Genomic DNA, 15242 nt, shown 5'->3' on the forward strand with positions numbered 1-15242 from the left:
ACAGAAGCTGCCAATTGTGACCAACATCAAACTGGGAAAGTATATTCAACATCTGTTCCCCGGCCATTACAACAGGTGGCAGGAATAGCAAGCTGGTCTCACTAGCCCCTTTGAGCCAACAAGCTATTTACTACATTTACAGCATGCAACAGGGAGCCAGCGGCCGTGCATTTGTGTTAGGATGAGAAAGATATGATATGACTCTTTTGGCTGTTAATTCCACATTTAAACTGGACATCTATTTTGTCTCCCAAAGTCGCTTTCCCCACAAACCAAGGAGAACTTATAAAAATAGTAGGTTTGGTTTCGGTGTGTGTTTGTGATAAGCGCTTTAAGTCAGTGGAGGGCCCCAGGGTGGCATTGCTAATCCACTTAAGTAGGTTTATTGGGAGTAGCGTGTGCAAAGTTGCTCTGTCTGTACTGTTCACATCACAACTGCCCACTAAGTGAATCACAATCCACTGCATATTTCTCTCTCTCTCCCTCTCTCTCTCTCTCTTTCATTGCCAGCCATGACTCATTTACTCTGACCTAGTGTGACCACTTTTTTGCAGCCTTAAGTTCAAAGGTACTGTTATGTCCCTCAGGCTGTTTAGTGCTTAGTCCCACACACAAACACAAAAACACACACACACACACACTTACAAACACAAACATAGAGACAGTTCTAGTTAAGGCGGTTAACTGGATCTGTTTTTGGCTGGTCTGTAGTTGGTTGCTAATACTTGGGCCATTTAATGCCTGATAAACAACAGTTAACTGCTTGGATAGCCTCCACTGTTAATCACTGTCACAGTAAGGAATTTGCTAAAAGGTTGTCAAAATACACTTTTTCATTATCCTGAAAAGGTTACAGAAAGATTGATGCCTGGATGCAGGCCATGGTTAACTTAGCTTAGCTTAACATGAAGACTGGAAACAACTTGCCTTGCTCCCGCATATGATGTGTAAATGTGTGTGTGCTAAAAACACAGATTTTCTTTTTCACAGTGGGTCAGTCTCAGGTTGGCTGTTTTTAGTCTGTGTTCTTAGCTTTGATTCAAACTAAGTGGAGGAGTAAGAGAGGTGTGTGGCATTGCCAGAGAGAAAACAGGAGCAGCAGGTGTGTGACAGGAAAATAGAGGTATAGGCGACATGTGAATAAGAAAGGAGTGAGGCCATAGCAACAACCGTGTGAGCAAGCTAACAGTCATCTAACCAGCAGTGAGTAAGTTCTATCATAATATAACAAACATTATTAGGCTGAAGGTTCTCTTCATGTATGAAAAAGCTGTTTGAGGTTAAATCTGTTGCTCTTCTTTCTACAACACATGCAACGGGATGGTTGCAAAAGTTGTTTGACATGTTTTCTGTGAGTATATTTTACTATGCTTATATCAAAGCTGCAATATGTGTAATGCATATTTTGGCTCTAGATATTTAAGGGTTTGCATGTGTTCCTGAATTAAAATAAATGAGCTAATCCTAAAAAGTACAGTACCTCTGAGACGCACTGCGGTACAAATATAAATACCATCAAATCTAAATATAGGACTTGCTATTTCTGATATCTTTAAATGTAACATTTTAATTACCTCCATTATTGCAGTAAATTTACTGTAGCCCATTGAAAAGTGAATTTATTAACAAATACATGTCATTTGAATTTTTTTTTTTGTAATTGCTTACTTTGTATGAACTTCTACTTTGGAGAACACTAATCTTGTGTTCTCCAAAGACACCTCTGACCACAAGGGAGTCAGTGAAAACAAAGTGAAAACACATTGCTATATGTGTCTTTGGCACTAACTTCTCAGCTTGGTAATGGTTAGGTAAACTAATGTCATGTCGTGTACGACCAGTTGTAAGGGGCTAGTATGAGCCAAAAATGCCAGGACCAGATTTTCTTCCCAGTCCAGCACTAGGTATGGATGCAAGTGTAACAACATACTGTAGCTACACAAAGGTCAGTATAGCAGTATTTGCTATCCAGGTTATTAAATTGCCATACTTGTGTTGTCTGCTCAGTTTATGCTCATTCTTTTGCTGTAAACCCTGAAAAACAAGTTTAAGGAAATGTGACCAAATGTGATACAATGATGCAATTATAATCACAGTTGCTCCTTTTTTCAACCAAATAACAGTTTCAATTAACAATTTCATTGTGTCATTTCAGATTCACATATCACTTAGAATTAAACATGGAAGGGATTCGTTAACTCATTGCTAATTTATATACCTGCTGAATTATATTATAGTTAATGAGAAACTCTGACAAATGCATCTACAGCATTGATGCACTGATGAAGAGATTCATGTTTAAAAAACAACAAAGTGCTGATGCTGCACACCGCTGCATGCAACAGCAGCCTAAACAGGTAGAATATTAATGTCACACACATTTACATACTGCCTCTTCTTTAAATATGCATGGCAGCTATATCACTTATCATACATTCTACAGTGGTGACACTTGATCACTTATTCATCATTTTGGGCCTTTTTCATGACATTCTGGAGTAATTGGATTCGATGAGATGCATTGTAATGAAACAGAGGCTCAACCTGCATGCTTATCTGCAAATAGTGAATATGTTGCTTTCAGCGGGAGGGATACTTGAGTGAGGGGTTCAGGCAACCATAACATAATGTGCAAGAAACAGAGTCCTTATTTTGTTGCAGTGAGTTGTGCTTACAGTTATGCTCCATCTCAACTCTGAGAATAAGAAGGGCGCAGACAAGCAGATTTGGCTGAAGGGGGAATATGGGGTGATGAGGTTACAATCCCTCTGTCTGCCTGCCTGCCTATGTGTGTGTGTGTGTGTTTGTGTGTGCGCGCGCGTGCGTGCGTGCGTGCGTGTCTTTCACCACAGCATAGATGCAGTCAGTGTTGTGTGATGGGCTCAGGCCTCCAGCAGCTAACCCTACTCAGACTCACTTCATTACTCTATCTCCATCCGCCCTCCTATCAAATCACCCGGAGAGCCTCTTGATGTGACATGCTGCTAACATCACATCAACAGCCACGCTTCAGAAAACTGGATGTATGGGTGCTCTAGCAATTTCTGCACATGGAAAGACTCATGTGGATGCACACACACACACACACTGACACACACAAACACGCACCCACATACACACGCACACGCACGCACACACACACACGCACACACACAAAATCAGAAATGACGATACACATTACAAAAAGTTACATCGCAGAAGAAATAACCACACGTACACAAATCCATCCCTTTCTGCACCTGTCCTCCTCACTCAAAGCCTTCTCTCATCCATTCCTGTTCCCTCTTCAAAGAAGCCACTTGTACCCACAATCACAGCACGCGTGATAAAAAAAGACACAACAAACAGTGGGGAGAGAGAACAACTCTATTCTGCCGGTATAGAGCAACCTGTGGACCCGCATTTTTCATTTTTCTATTTTCATGAGCAAAGGTTCTTTTGCTAACAAAGACTGTGGATGTCAGATTTCTGTAGGGAAGGCAAAGAGCCCTAAAGATTAAAGAAAGAGTACAAGCAGTGTGTTTCTTTGAGATGCAGAGCTCTTTCAGACAATGACGGCTTAAAAACAGTAATTTAAAGTTTAGAGAGGTGTCCTGAGTGTTCAGACAATGGTGTTCCAACACCGGGATGCTGCAAATTTCATGGCTTCCACGGCTTTCCATTATACCTCAGCAAAGCGCCACTCGCTGCTGAAATTACAGGCTGTCTAGCTCAACAGAGTTTTATGGTCATTTCAGCCACTCAGCCCCCAGGGAAGTGGCAGGGGAGCCCCCACTGAGGTAGACTTCTTTCAACCAACCTGACACTTTAAACACAGTTATTCGGCTGAGCGCTGAGTGCCTGTCCATCCAGCTTGGCAGTAATAGAAAACTAATGGTTTTTTATATGGATTCTTATATCTATCACTTGATGCCCGTGACAAACAATGTGACTCAAATCAGATGAGTGTCAGTCTTGGAAACCATTTCCTCATGAAGGAGGAGGGCTGGGAAGAAAAACAGCTATCGGACTGCAGAGTCCTCTAATATAGCTTCCTCTCTACATTAAAAAACAACAGTCTATTGAGAGTCCTATCTGGTTTAGAGCTATCCCCTCCCCACTCCTTCTGCAAATATGAGTTCTTCTATGGCTGATAATTTCTGTTAAATGTGAAATTACCGCTCTTCACTCTTATCACTTATCATTCCCCCAGTCTTCAGCCTGGAGAGGCTTTAGAAACCATATCTCAGAAAGCAACAATAACCATGACACAATAGCTGCCAACAAAATGGAAATTACAAGAAGCAAATGAAAGAAACAAAAGATGTTTCTCTCAAAATTGTCTCCTTTTTCTGCTCCTTTCTTTTGTGTTCCACTGACCTTATCTCTCCACTCTTCTCCTCTCTCATTAAAGTTGTGTTGTCACTGTTGTATGAGCTGATTGTCACGGCAGCCTCCACTGCTTGTGTGCAAACTCTCAGCAAGGTAACTTGACCCTGGTTCAATCAATAGGACTCCACAGTGCTGTGTCCTTTTTGTCACTTTATGTAAAATGCGGAATAGCAAAAAAAAAAAACATGGCCAAACTAATATTTGACTTTACGCTTTTTAGAAAGTTTTCTGCATGGTGCAGCAAAGCTCATTACATCAAATGAATTATTATAAAAGCTGAAGTAAAGAGCACTGACCTTGTAGGTTGAGTGCTGTGAATATATTTTCATTAAGAGGGCATGACGTCCATCAAAGTTGTTCTTTTCTTTCCATTAAAAGAACAGTGTCTTAGGGTTTGGTTTGCTACAGTGACTGGAAGTCTTCTCCTGTATTCCCCCCTAAATCTCTGCCAATAAACCTAAAACTGTGTCCTTGTTGCTCTGGTCAGAGGTGATTGTACATTTCAGCCAAAGACATTTTCACTATTTTCCCCTAAATGTGTCTTGACAGAGGCCTGCCTTTTTTCTGCCAGCACTGTACTCATTGGGATTCCTGGTCAATACTCTAAAAGGGCAATGTGGACAGATGGCATTCAGTCAAAACACAAGGCAGTTTAGCTTAGCTGTCACATGACACAACCTTTCGCCCTCTTACTCAGCAGAGACGTGAAACAGGCAAAAACTGTCTGGTGTCATCTCCTCTGCATGAACAAGCAGAAAAGTAAAAAAGAAAAAAAAGAGTATAAGAAGTGAGCTTGCATTTTAATTTCATTATCCAACTTTTTTTCAATTTTGAAACTCTTACTTTTGCGTGATTGCATTATTCCTCATTTGGTGACCAGAAAATAGTTTTGTGATCGAGTGAACCTTTTTTCCCCCCTCAGTTTTTAATCTCTGATTGTTCTAGCACCCTCTGCAGATGTCTTACAACCCTCTACCGAATGTTATGCCATTGGGATGAATGCTAAATCAAGCGTGCCACACACAAAACCCAGAACTGTCTATTTGATGCAGGGTGAGTAGATTATTCAAGGTTATCTGAACTCCCTAAATACTCTCTCCGCACAAGGCAAACAGCCATCCCACAGACAGAGTGTACACACCAAACAAATGGGTGAACTGCCCTTGAAAAGGGACAGTATTAGCAATAAGCTACAGAACAGATATTTCCAGTAATTCAATATCTATCAGTTGTATCAAACTGTTATGCAGTAAAAGAAACACACATGCTACAGCGATCAGAGAGACTCTTTAAGTACAGAGAGCAGTTCAAAGTTAGAGTGATAAAAGTGAAAGCGCAGGCCCTAATTGACACATTGAAAACCACACATAGACCATTTTGTAGATAAGTTTGAAGTCTCATTGATAATGTTTGCATTAATAATAGATACTGTGCGGTTAGAGGAAGCGATGTGACGGGAGGATGAGGCCTATAGTCAGTAATGACTGCAGTTTTCCACTATACCATGTTCCCTTAGAGATTAGGGTTAGGAAAGTAAATGGGCATATACTAATCCATGTATCGGAATTAAATGCACAACTCTTTCTTTCCAGCTCCTGCCCCATCCCTTTCATTACCTCTCTTCCTCTCTCTCTTTTTTACTTTCCTCTCGCCCTGTTTTTCCGCTCTTGTGTGTAGATGGAAAGCTGAGCACGTCTCCGCCTTAGCTGAGGTCTGATTAAAGCTGCAGGATGCAGCAAACTGTACTATGTATGAGGAAAAGGTCACCAATTGACACATGCTTTGCTTGCAAAACCAGAGCTTTACGATATCAGAAAAGACATTTCTCCTTTACTGCGTGTATAGAAAGCAAGGGGAAGAGACAACGCAGATATTACTGTGAGAGCACACTCCTAAAGTAAAGTAAGGAGAAATCTGCATTTGTGCTTTCACACTGCTATCCTTGTGAACACTCTGTATAGTGAGGGCGATCTGCAGGAATGTGGACAGTTTTGTTCAGTTCTCGATTCGTCAACAGGGTTCTTTGAGAGTTAAGGTTTTTATTTAGATCATATATATATATATATATATATATATATATATATAGATCATCAAAGATGAAAATAAATGTTGTTTTAAACCTGCCTTTATCAGTCAGTATTCTTTTATTTAAAATAGATCACAAAATGTATTACATGTAGACATAGGCATTTCCACATGGCAGGCATTTCAGTAGCATTTCATTATTGTCAAGCTCATGTGTCCATCTAAATGAATATGCTTCAATTTCACTCAATACAGATGTCTATACAAGCCAAGACACAGCTTGATGTTCATATGTATTGTGTCCTTAAACACAACCTGAAGCATAAGGGTTTTTGCTTCCATTTTACTCTACTAAACTCTACAGAACTCTACTAAAATGTGCATTAATGGTACCTGGCAAAAGTTAGCAAGCAGCTGTGAACACATAGGAGCATTTAAAAGTTAGAGGTAACGGATGGTTAGTGGACAGGAAATACATTGCACATCCTCAGTAGTACAAGAGCCAAAAGTGTATTTTTGTGTTTATATATGTGAGAGACAGAAAGTGAGAGAAAGTGATGATAAAAGTGCCAAAACATCCAGATTTCTTTGGGCTCTATCTCCGATGCTACACGGTAATGCCATCTGGGCCAGTGATTCTCCCAACACAGTTTCCCCTCAGTGGAGGCTTGAGTTGTCAGATACAGCAGAGTGGACTACTGATTTAGGCCAGTGTGTGCATGCATGTGTGTGTTTCTGTAGAGAAAATGCAGTACACTCTGAGTTTTCTGCAAGCAAAGGAAGCCTGGTAAAGTAGGCCTCTATCTCCAAAAGTGGGTCAGGTTACCTGTACAGTGATCGATTGTCTCTCAGCTTTCCACTTTGATAACCAGTGGCCAAAGAACTCAATCAAAGGGCACCCAGAGAGCTCAGAGACCATGGGATATAAATCAAAGATTGAAGTGTTGCATTGATCCTTAAAGACAATCAATATTGTACACATATATGACTCAATGCTCTCTGGGTTATATTCTTCATTGGACCTGTATTGTGTGGACTGACATAGGATAGGGGGTGTTTCTGCCTGCATACATGCATGCACACACACATCCACACGCTAACACTACGACAACCCAAAACAGCACAGCCAAATATATCCTATTTGGCTGTGGACTCACAGTTCCCATATGAATAGACGTTGGAGCCATTGGAAGAATGGTGAGAAAAACAAGGTGGAGAAGCTGAGAGGAAAGAAGGAGCAGCAACAAACACGGGAGCGTCCGTTTGTGTCAGTCAGTGCAGAAATATGGAAGGAAATAACGTAATAACTGCAGCAAAAGAACAACCAGGCGTAAGAAATAAGAGCTGCTCCATTAAGTGCTTGTTCTCTGTCCATCTACAGTCCCAACATCTCCAGAGTATGTCAACAATTTTTTCCACAGAGACCAGGAGGAAAATGAAATCTTTCCGTGCAATATGGCACAAAAGCCCAAGCCAAAATTGTACATTTGAAAGCCTTTCAAATGATTATTTTTTGTTTGATTGAGCCTCGGGCTCCACCTGGAACAATCTGAACGGTCTCCAAAGGTGCAATCTGGCATACTTTTTTCCATACTGTAAAGCAAGGAACTGCTGGTCTCTCCAAGCTTAAAATAAATAACAAAATAGACAGGTATACTTTTTTAAACCTATTGGACTTGGATTTTTTTTTGCTCTATGACCTTTTTTTTCGTCACAGTGGGTTGTGGGGTGTTAAGCTTATGTTAGCAGTGGCCTGCAGGGTCTGCTGCAAAGATCCATAGCTGTGTGACCAAACCACTGACCTCCAACCCACTGCAGTAGCTTAACAGCCCACATCGATTCTGCAACCCTCCCTTGCTCCCTCTCCTCCCTCTCCTCCCTCTCAAATCTCTTCCTCCTCCCATTGTATTCTCCCCTCTCAATCCCCCGTGTTAAATGAAAAAGGCTTGGAATACTTGTGCTTTCCCTCCGTTTGGACTTGGACAGGGTGTCCCCAGGGAAGACAGGGCCTGTTGTTAAAGGAGTATCTCTTGCTTTTATCAACACATCTCTTAGAGGAGAGAACAGGACCATGGAAAGTTATTCTGTTGGTGTATTGAGGGTGCTGGAATTTCTGTGAATTCAAAGTTTTGGGAATGCCTTTTCTAGTGCTGTTAAGTTGCCTATTTTACCAGAGATCTGTGGACTAAGTCACCATCAGCATAACAAAAAGGTCCTAAATTAAATTTGCTCATAAAATGTAGAGGAAATTCAGAACAAATGAAGGACATTTTGCCTGAATATTTTCAAGGTCTTCCAGGATCTAGGACTTTCAGGGATTCACAGATGAAGGACATTGAGACAGATAGAGGACGCATGGAGTGTCTCTCACAAGATGGTGGTGACTGTGGACACCTTCAGGCAGGATAAAATCACCAATCAGAGACCATTGTCAGCCCGACATTGACCAATGACTTCTCAGTTTAATTGAATCGTTTAGAAATTCTCTTGCATGGCAGCACTTAGTCACTGCAGGGGAAAAAAACACCCAAACACTGAGTCACGTTCAAGCTCAAAGTGATTGTGTCTGAATGTGTGTGTATGACTGCTGAATGCTTGTCGGTGGAGGCCAGCATGTGTCCATAATGTGTGTGTGTGTGTGTGTGCTCATCGAGCTGTTGACCTCAGCGGGGCACAACGCAGCCACAGATAATGAGCTTTAACGTTCTATTTCATCTTTCTCAATAAGGAGGTGCACAGCAGACACCTGCAGGCCCAAAGGTCAAAGAAAGCAACTCAGCCTGAAAACAGATTACACAATGCAGGCGAGCAGGTAATTATTAAGACAATCATAAATCGGAGAGGAGGTGATAGGGTTTCTCTACTTAGCGGCATGGCCATTGGATTTAGTGTCAGAGGAGAGGAATTGGGTTTTTGCCATTAACGTTCAGCCTCCGAGGCTCTATGGAAAGAGGATAAATGTGACGTAGCATCGATAAACTTCAAAGAAGGAAATAGTGTGCATGGTTAGAAAGACTAAATAGAATTCCATGTGACTGTAAATCCTTCTAATTTCTTACAGCAACAATTGATTCAGACAGGTTATCCAAAAGAGACGAGACAAAATCAACGCAGAGGTGGCATGACTTTTTTCACACTTGTATCAGTACTTCTTTCATTGTTATTTATTTTTACTGTGCAAAATATTTAAAAAAAATGTGGGGATAGAATATGCTTGAAGCAATTTTCTCTAATATGTCTGTTGTTGTGGTCACAGTCAAAATGTATCAAATGCATTCCAAACCTGCCCTATTAACGCAATAGCTGACAAAAACTTAAAGTGGTTTTCTGGAGAGGCAGCCTCTGTCTCATTTCCTTGCAATTAACTGCAAGTTTAAAAGAAAACAGTTAAGATGCTTTCGTGTTCCTCGACTATCAAATTTTGACAGCCTCTTGCTTGAATCCACAAACTCATCCAAGACAAGACACTATTTGTTACTGAATTGTAACAATTGCCTAATAATCTGTCACTGTGGGACTTGAAAAAGTTTCCCTGTCTGATAACTCCTATCATATTAGAGTATTAATTTTAGGAGCGAAACTACTTTGGTCAAACTCCATTACGCTCATAAATGGGCTTTTAAATGCTTCACATTATTCCAATGACCCACATTTCTTAGGCTACAGACTAATGAACTCACAGCATACATTCTTGTGCTAGCCAGATGTAACACAGTTCATTGTGGTTTAAAAGATCTTGACAGCTGATTGGGCTAAAAAACAACCGTTGTGTTTCACCTGCTCTCAGCAGCGGCACTAACACAGGGAAACATGTCACGGCTGGGTAGGTGTGAATTGAATCCGGCTGCATGAATCCAATAGCGGCCCCATACTGGCAACGTGATCCACTAATGTTTTGTTCAGCTTAATTGAGCGTTGTCCCTTCAACTTAGACTCACATCTTCATCCTGTATCTAATAGCTGCAGCTTCCCTGGACGTCTAATTACTTTGCTGGCAAACTCACAGAATGGAAATATACAACATCAGGATATCACAGGGATGTGGCAGGACAGGCTATCAAACATGAGCTCCCTCTTTTGCACGGATTCAATTTTCTTTTTTCGTATTTAACATGAATATAAGATGATGATAACTCCTCACCTCATCAGACACACTTTCAACATTCCATCCACAGAAGAAAACAGAAATGCACATGCATAGACGCAAAGAATCTTTGCCCTATAAATACTACACAAATACACTAAAGAAAGCTTTTTCCTTTTCCTGTATCCCCCCCACACACAAACACACACACACATGCACGCACGCACGCACACACACACACACACACGAACACACACACACACACACACACACACACACACACATACACACACACACACACACATACACACACACACCCACAACCAGCACTACCATATCCCTTGCATCTACCTGCACAGAGAGTCCTGGCGGCAGACCCTCCGTAGTTCCAGACAGTTGGGTTTTTCCTTATCTTTATACGAGCAATCAGGAACGATCGTCTGCCTGCGACGCTCTGCGCAGCCCTCACTCTGGCAGGGGCAGAAAAGCAGCCGGTGGCTGAACTCGGTGGGCACACGGTCCAGGAACAACCTCAGCGCTTTGTGGCAGCGCTTCTTACTGCAGGACTCGCCCTTGTTGGTGTCCTCCTTGCTGCAGGTAGCAATGTAGGCTGAGCGTTGCCTCTTGCAGCTGCCATTGAGGTTGCAGGCTTTGGCTGCATCAAGACAGGGGTTGCAGTGTTTCTCTGTGTCGAGACAGTGGAAACCTTTTTGGGCCACAGTGAGCATCCCTGACATAGGAAACAAAGAAGAGAGAGCATTTAGTGACTTTAGTGGTGCTTAAGGGGAAAAGAGTTCATGTTTGGAACCCTTTTTAGTATTCTTATGTTTTCTGTACATTTGCAAGAAATGGATCAAAACTGCTCTATAGATCCTCTGACTTTACGTTAGGCACATTGTCTACAGTTCACATGAGACTCAGTTATGACCAGTTAATAAAACAATAATCCCTAAACATCTGAAAGTTGGGTAGTTTATTGCACACATTAGATTTGAAAGCTTACAGATTGGTCAAAGCAAAACAAACATGAAAAGACTAAGAGTGTTTGGCCACTCTGAAGCTCAGAACAAGATGAGGAAGCAAAAACATTGCGCACTTTAACCAAAGACAGAGGAAGTTTGAGGAAGGTGACTGTAGGTTGCAGCTACTGAAAGTCATAGGAGTCACTAGAGAAGACAGTTCATGGCCTCATAAAGAAAAATCTATGATGATAATTTACACTTCTAAGTTTGTACAAACCAACAGTAAACCACTGGAGGGATGCCTGTAGCACACCTCCACTCTAACTGAATTATTGATTCAGTCTGTTTCAAACCTTGAGTGAAATATGAATGAATTATGCTATGATTCCAAATTGGATGTTAATACAATATTAATTTTCAGGTAGGCCTATAGCTATCATCACAGTACGAAATGTAGTTGATTTAACACAAATGAAAGTATTTTTTATTTGTCTTGTAATTCATATATTTAAGAAGTTTTATGGATATAATAAAAAGAAACATGAATCCTTTGAACATGTTGACAATAGGCTTAATCATTTGAATACTAATTGGGTAACAACCCTAAATACTGTTATAGTGGCCTAAAACATGCGACGCTCAAGGACTTGGCAGAAACTGCAACACATGCTATGTTGGATTGTTCAAGTACAAGATAAAGTTATCTTTTTTCAGGGTGATCAAACGCAGAAACGTTGCAATTATCCCTCAGGCTGTACATCATGTTTGTGGGAAACAGATTAGATATTCTGAGATAATGCATATACCACAGTCATTGTACAAAAACACGACTGTTCCTGACATATAGCACTAATAAAGCCGGATGGTGTTCAGTTGTGGCACCCCTCTCTTGTATTCAGGCTATATTAGAGACGTTAACCTCCCTCCCCTGTAGATAATGATATTTCAGAGGTCGTAGCGGCATGGTGACACCCAGAGAGATTCATCTCTTATTCAACAGAACCAATCTCACTCTGTGTCTATCAGACAGCCCGGAGCAGGAAGAAGAGCTTTTATTTAAGAAGGGTGGTTTGTGGAGGTGCTGTGTTATTTCCAATCCGTGCATTGCATGTTATCAATCTTAGATATGGGATGATATGGAACACAAGAAATAAAAAAAGGTGAAAAAATGAGCAAATTAATGATCTGGTGGTTTTAGATAACACTGCCACTGAAAAGAAACAGATCTCATCACAGGAAGAAGAAAGCACTCTTAAACTAGCTTTAACCCAGGCTTTCATTTAGATGTTTCAAGTTAAAGTTAAATATTTCAGGCGCCTTGATAAACATGCCCGGTGTTAAGAGACGTTCAACAGATAGGTGTTGGAAATAGTGCTCTCTTCTTTAGCGTTTGTCACAGGGCCAAGGGTACCTTTCCCTCTTTGTTTGAATGATAAGACCATTAACTTTTATGACACTTATTAAAATAAGACTTCATTATAGCATCAAATGCAGTGTGTTTATACTTGCTCTCTCTGAGGGGAGAGGATAAAAAGTCCACAGCAGATGTCTGGCTGCATCAAAAACTTGTTAGTGTAGGAGACTAAAGAGGCAGACAGATTTGTGCTCAAATCATTTACTTACGTAAAAGCTACAGACTTAGGTCTTACAGACAGAAAGGGAGATAATTAGCTGAGCTCGTGCAGCTTGGTTGATCTGCAATTACAACGGGAATCCAAAGAGAGATGACTTTTTGCACTGGGCAGGAAGGGGCCAATGCAGGGCCAAAGTTTTACTTAAGTGGGCCAAGCTTAGCTGAGGCGAGCCTAAAGGAGGGTGGTACGGTCCAGCTGGAAGGAGAAGTTAGCGGAGCAGGCTGTCCAACGGTTCAGGAAGCATCACATTGATAGATTGCAGCTCCTAAATCTCCCCTGGCCATCTGCAGGTCTAATGTGGGCCACTGAGGGGGTCCAGGATGAAAAGAGAATAGGGGAAGAAAGAGCTACTAAGATTTATCTGACCAAGCAAGGCTGAATCCGCTTCTGAGGCTGCAGCGATTGACGAGATTTTACTACCTCTGATTGGGAAGCTGAGATTGGATCTGCTGCTCAACCCCAAAAAGATGTCCTGGGGCGAACACAAGAAACAAAGTTCATCTGATGCTTACACACAAACAGGATGATACTATAAGAGCAGGGAGGAGGAGGAGGAGGAGGAGGCAGAAGTTAAGAAGAGGAGCTGGGAGTGGAAATGTGCAGTATTGTGTTACAGAGTTATAATTGATTTTCTAAGTGCATTACAATGAAGGTTTTGAGCAAACATACTGTGCTATAATGAGAGGAGAAAGGGGATGATAAGCTAATGACACAAGACATATAAAAATGGAAAAAGCTTAAGGAGGGGAGAGGAGACTGGAGGTTGATTACAGCAGCTGATCATGACAGAGAGAGAGAGAGAGAGAGAGAGAGAGAGAGAGAGAGAGAGAGAGAGAGAGAGAGAGAGACATGAAAATGAGAGGATGCTGACTAACAGATTAGACAGATGCTTACAGAGACATGCTGGAGAGCTTTCAATTAATCCAGCCTATAATTCAGGAAATATTTGCAACTCTGACTCAGAATAATTAACCCAGTCCTTCAGCGTGCATTCAACAATTCTCAGCATCACAATAGTTTAAACGGTTCTATTAAGCTACCCTTTCTGGATGTTGAACTATACATTAATGAGAGAACGAGACGCTGAATGACTGGAGAGAATGACGGGTGGGTGGGTTCATTGATGACTAAATTGATTTAGTCAATCAATGAATCCCCTACCATTAGATTAGGGGGGCGGCCCTAATGTTTCTTTCTTTTCTTTTTTTTGGCTTTTTGTGCCTTTATTGTAGAGATAGGATAGTGGATAGAATCGGAAATCAGGGAAAGAAGTCATTTAAGGATACCTTTCCGATAGAACAGGACAGCTGTCATTAAAAGTAACGCATGAACACCAAGATTCTTCAAGAAGATGAAGAAGTGTTTGTGTCGGCGTAAACCTAGGGGAAACACTGCTGTTTTTTTGCATTATATCTTGGTAGCTTTTGGCTGCAGGATATGAATGCAGAGAAGTTCTAAATGTATAAAAATAATTGAGTTGTTTACATTTGTCTTTTGTTGCTTACTCATTGTTGCTTAGTGTTCCTTAGCCTCCTAATATTTATTTGAAGTCAACTACAGTTAAAGCACCGTCATTGCTTTCAGTGATCCTTGCCGTTTGACTGTAAATAGGCTTTTAATAGGGCACACTCCACTCTATGGGCACCATAAATTAGACTCCACTGATGGTAATGTGGTGGAAATAACAATCCATTCTTTCCTCACATGCAGTACAGCACACAGAGGGCCGGAAAAACCAGGAAAGAAAGCAGAGAGGTAAGATGTGAGATAGGGGACACCTAAGGAGACAGATGGAGAGAAACAGAAAATTACCTTAGACCTATGCTCCAGTGAGAAATAAAAAAAACAGAGGATAATAAAGAAAAGAATAGTTAGGTGTGGGAGGTGGCCAGAGTGCATATGAATGAGAAGGCGCAGATAAAACATTCACGTATACCCTGTATCTGGATTTGTATGCTTTTTTCCCAAAGTGTAAGGGATCTTCTTTCCACAGTAATTGCTCTCCGTCAGCCTAATTTGAATTCTGCATTTCATATATCATCCCATGCTCAGGGGACACTGCGCTGCAGAGGGGAGTTCAGTCCAGGTTAGGAAGAGGCTCTTGGCTCTGGGTTTGTTCTCAGTAATTAGGAAAGGTGCCAAAGTTTGGATTTAATACGACCCTGG

At 41.2% G+C, this 15242-nt stretch overlaps 1 protein-coding gene across 2 annotated transcripts in view; it reads right to left on the bottom strand.

Annotated features, from left to right (window-relative positions):
• The window catches only part of LOC109996681 (GDNF family receptor alpha-2), a 44510-nt gene that overhangs the window by 10126 nt on the left and 19142 nt on the right, over positions 1 to 15242 (bottom strand). For both annotated transcript variants that reach the window (XM_020650932.3, XM_065965537.1), the window contains exon 4: positions 10832 to 11210. In XM_020650932.3, coding sequence (XP_020506588.1) covers positions 10832 to 11210 — 379 coding nt within the window. The remainder of the gene's footprint in view (positions 1 to 10831; positions 11211 to 15242) is intronic.

The sequence above is a fragment of the Labrus bergylta genome, chromosome 2, assembly GCF_963930695.1.
Source record: "Labrus bergylta chromosome 2, fLabBer1.1, whole genome shotgun sequence".
Lineage (NCBI taxonomy): Eukaryota > Metazoa > Chordata > Actinopteri > Labriformes > Labridae > Labrus > Labrus bergylta.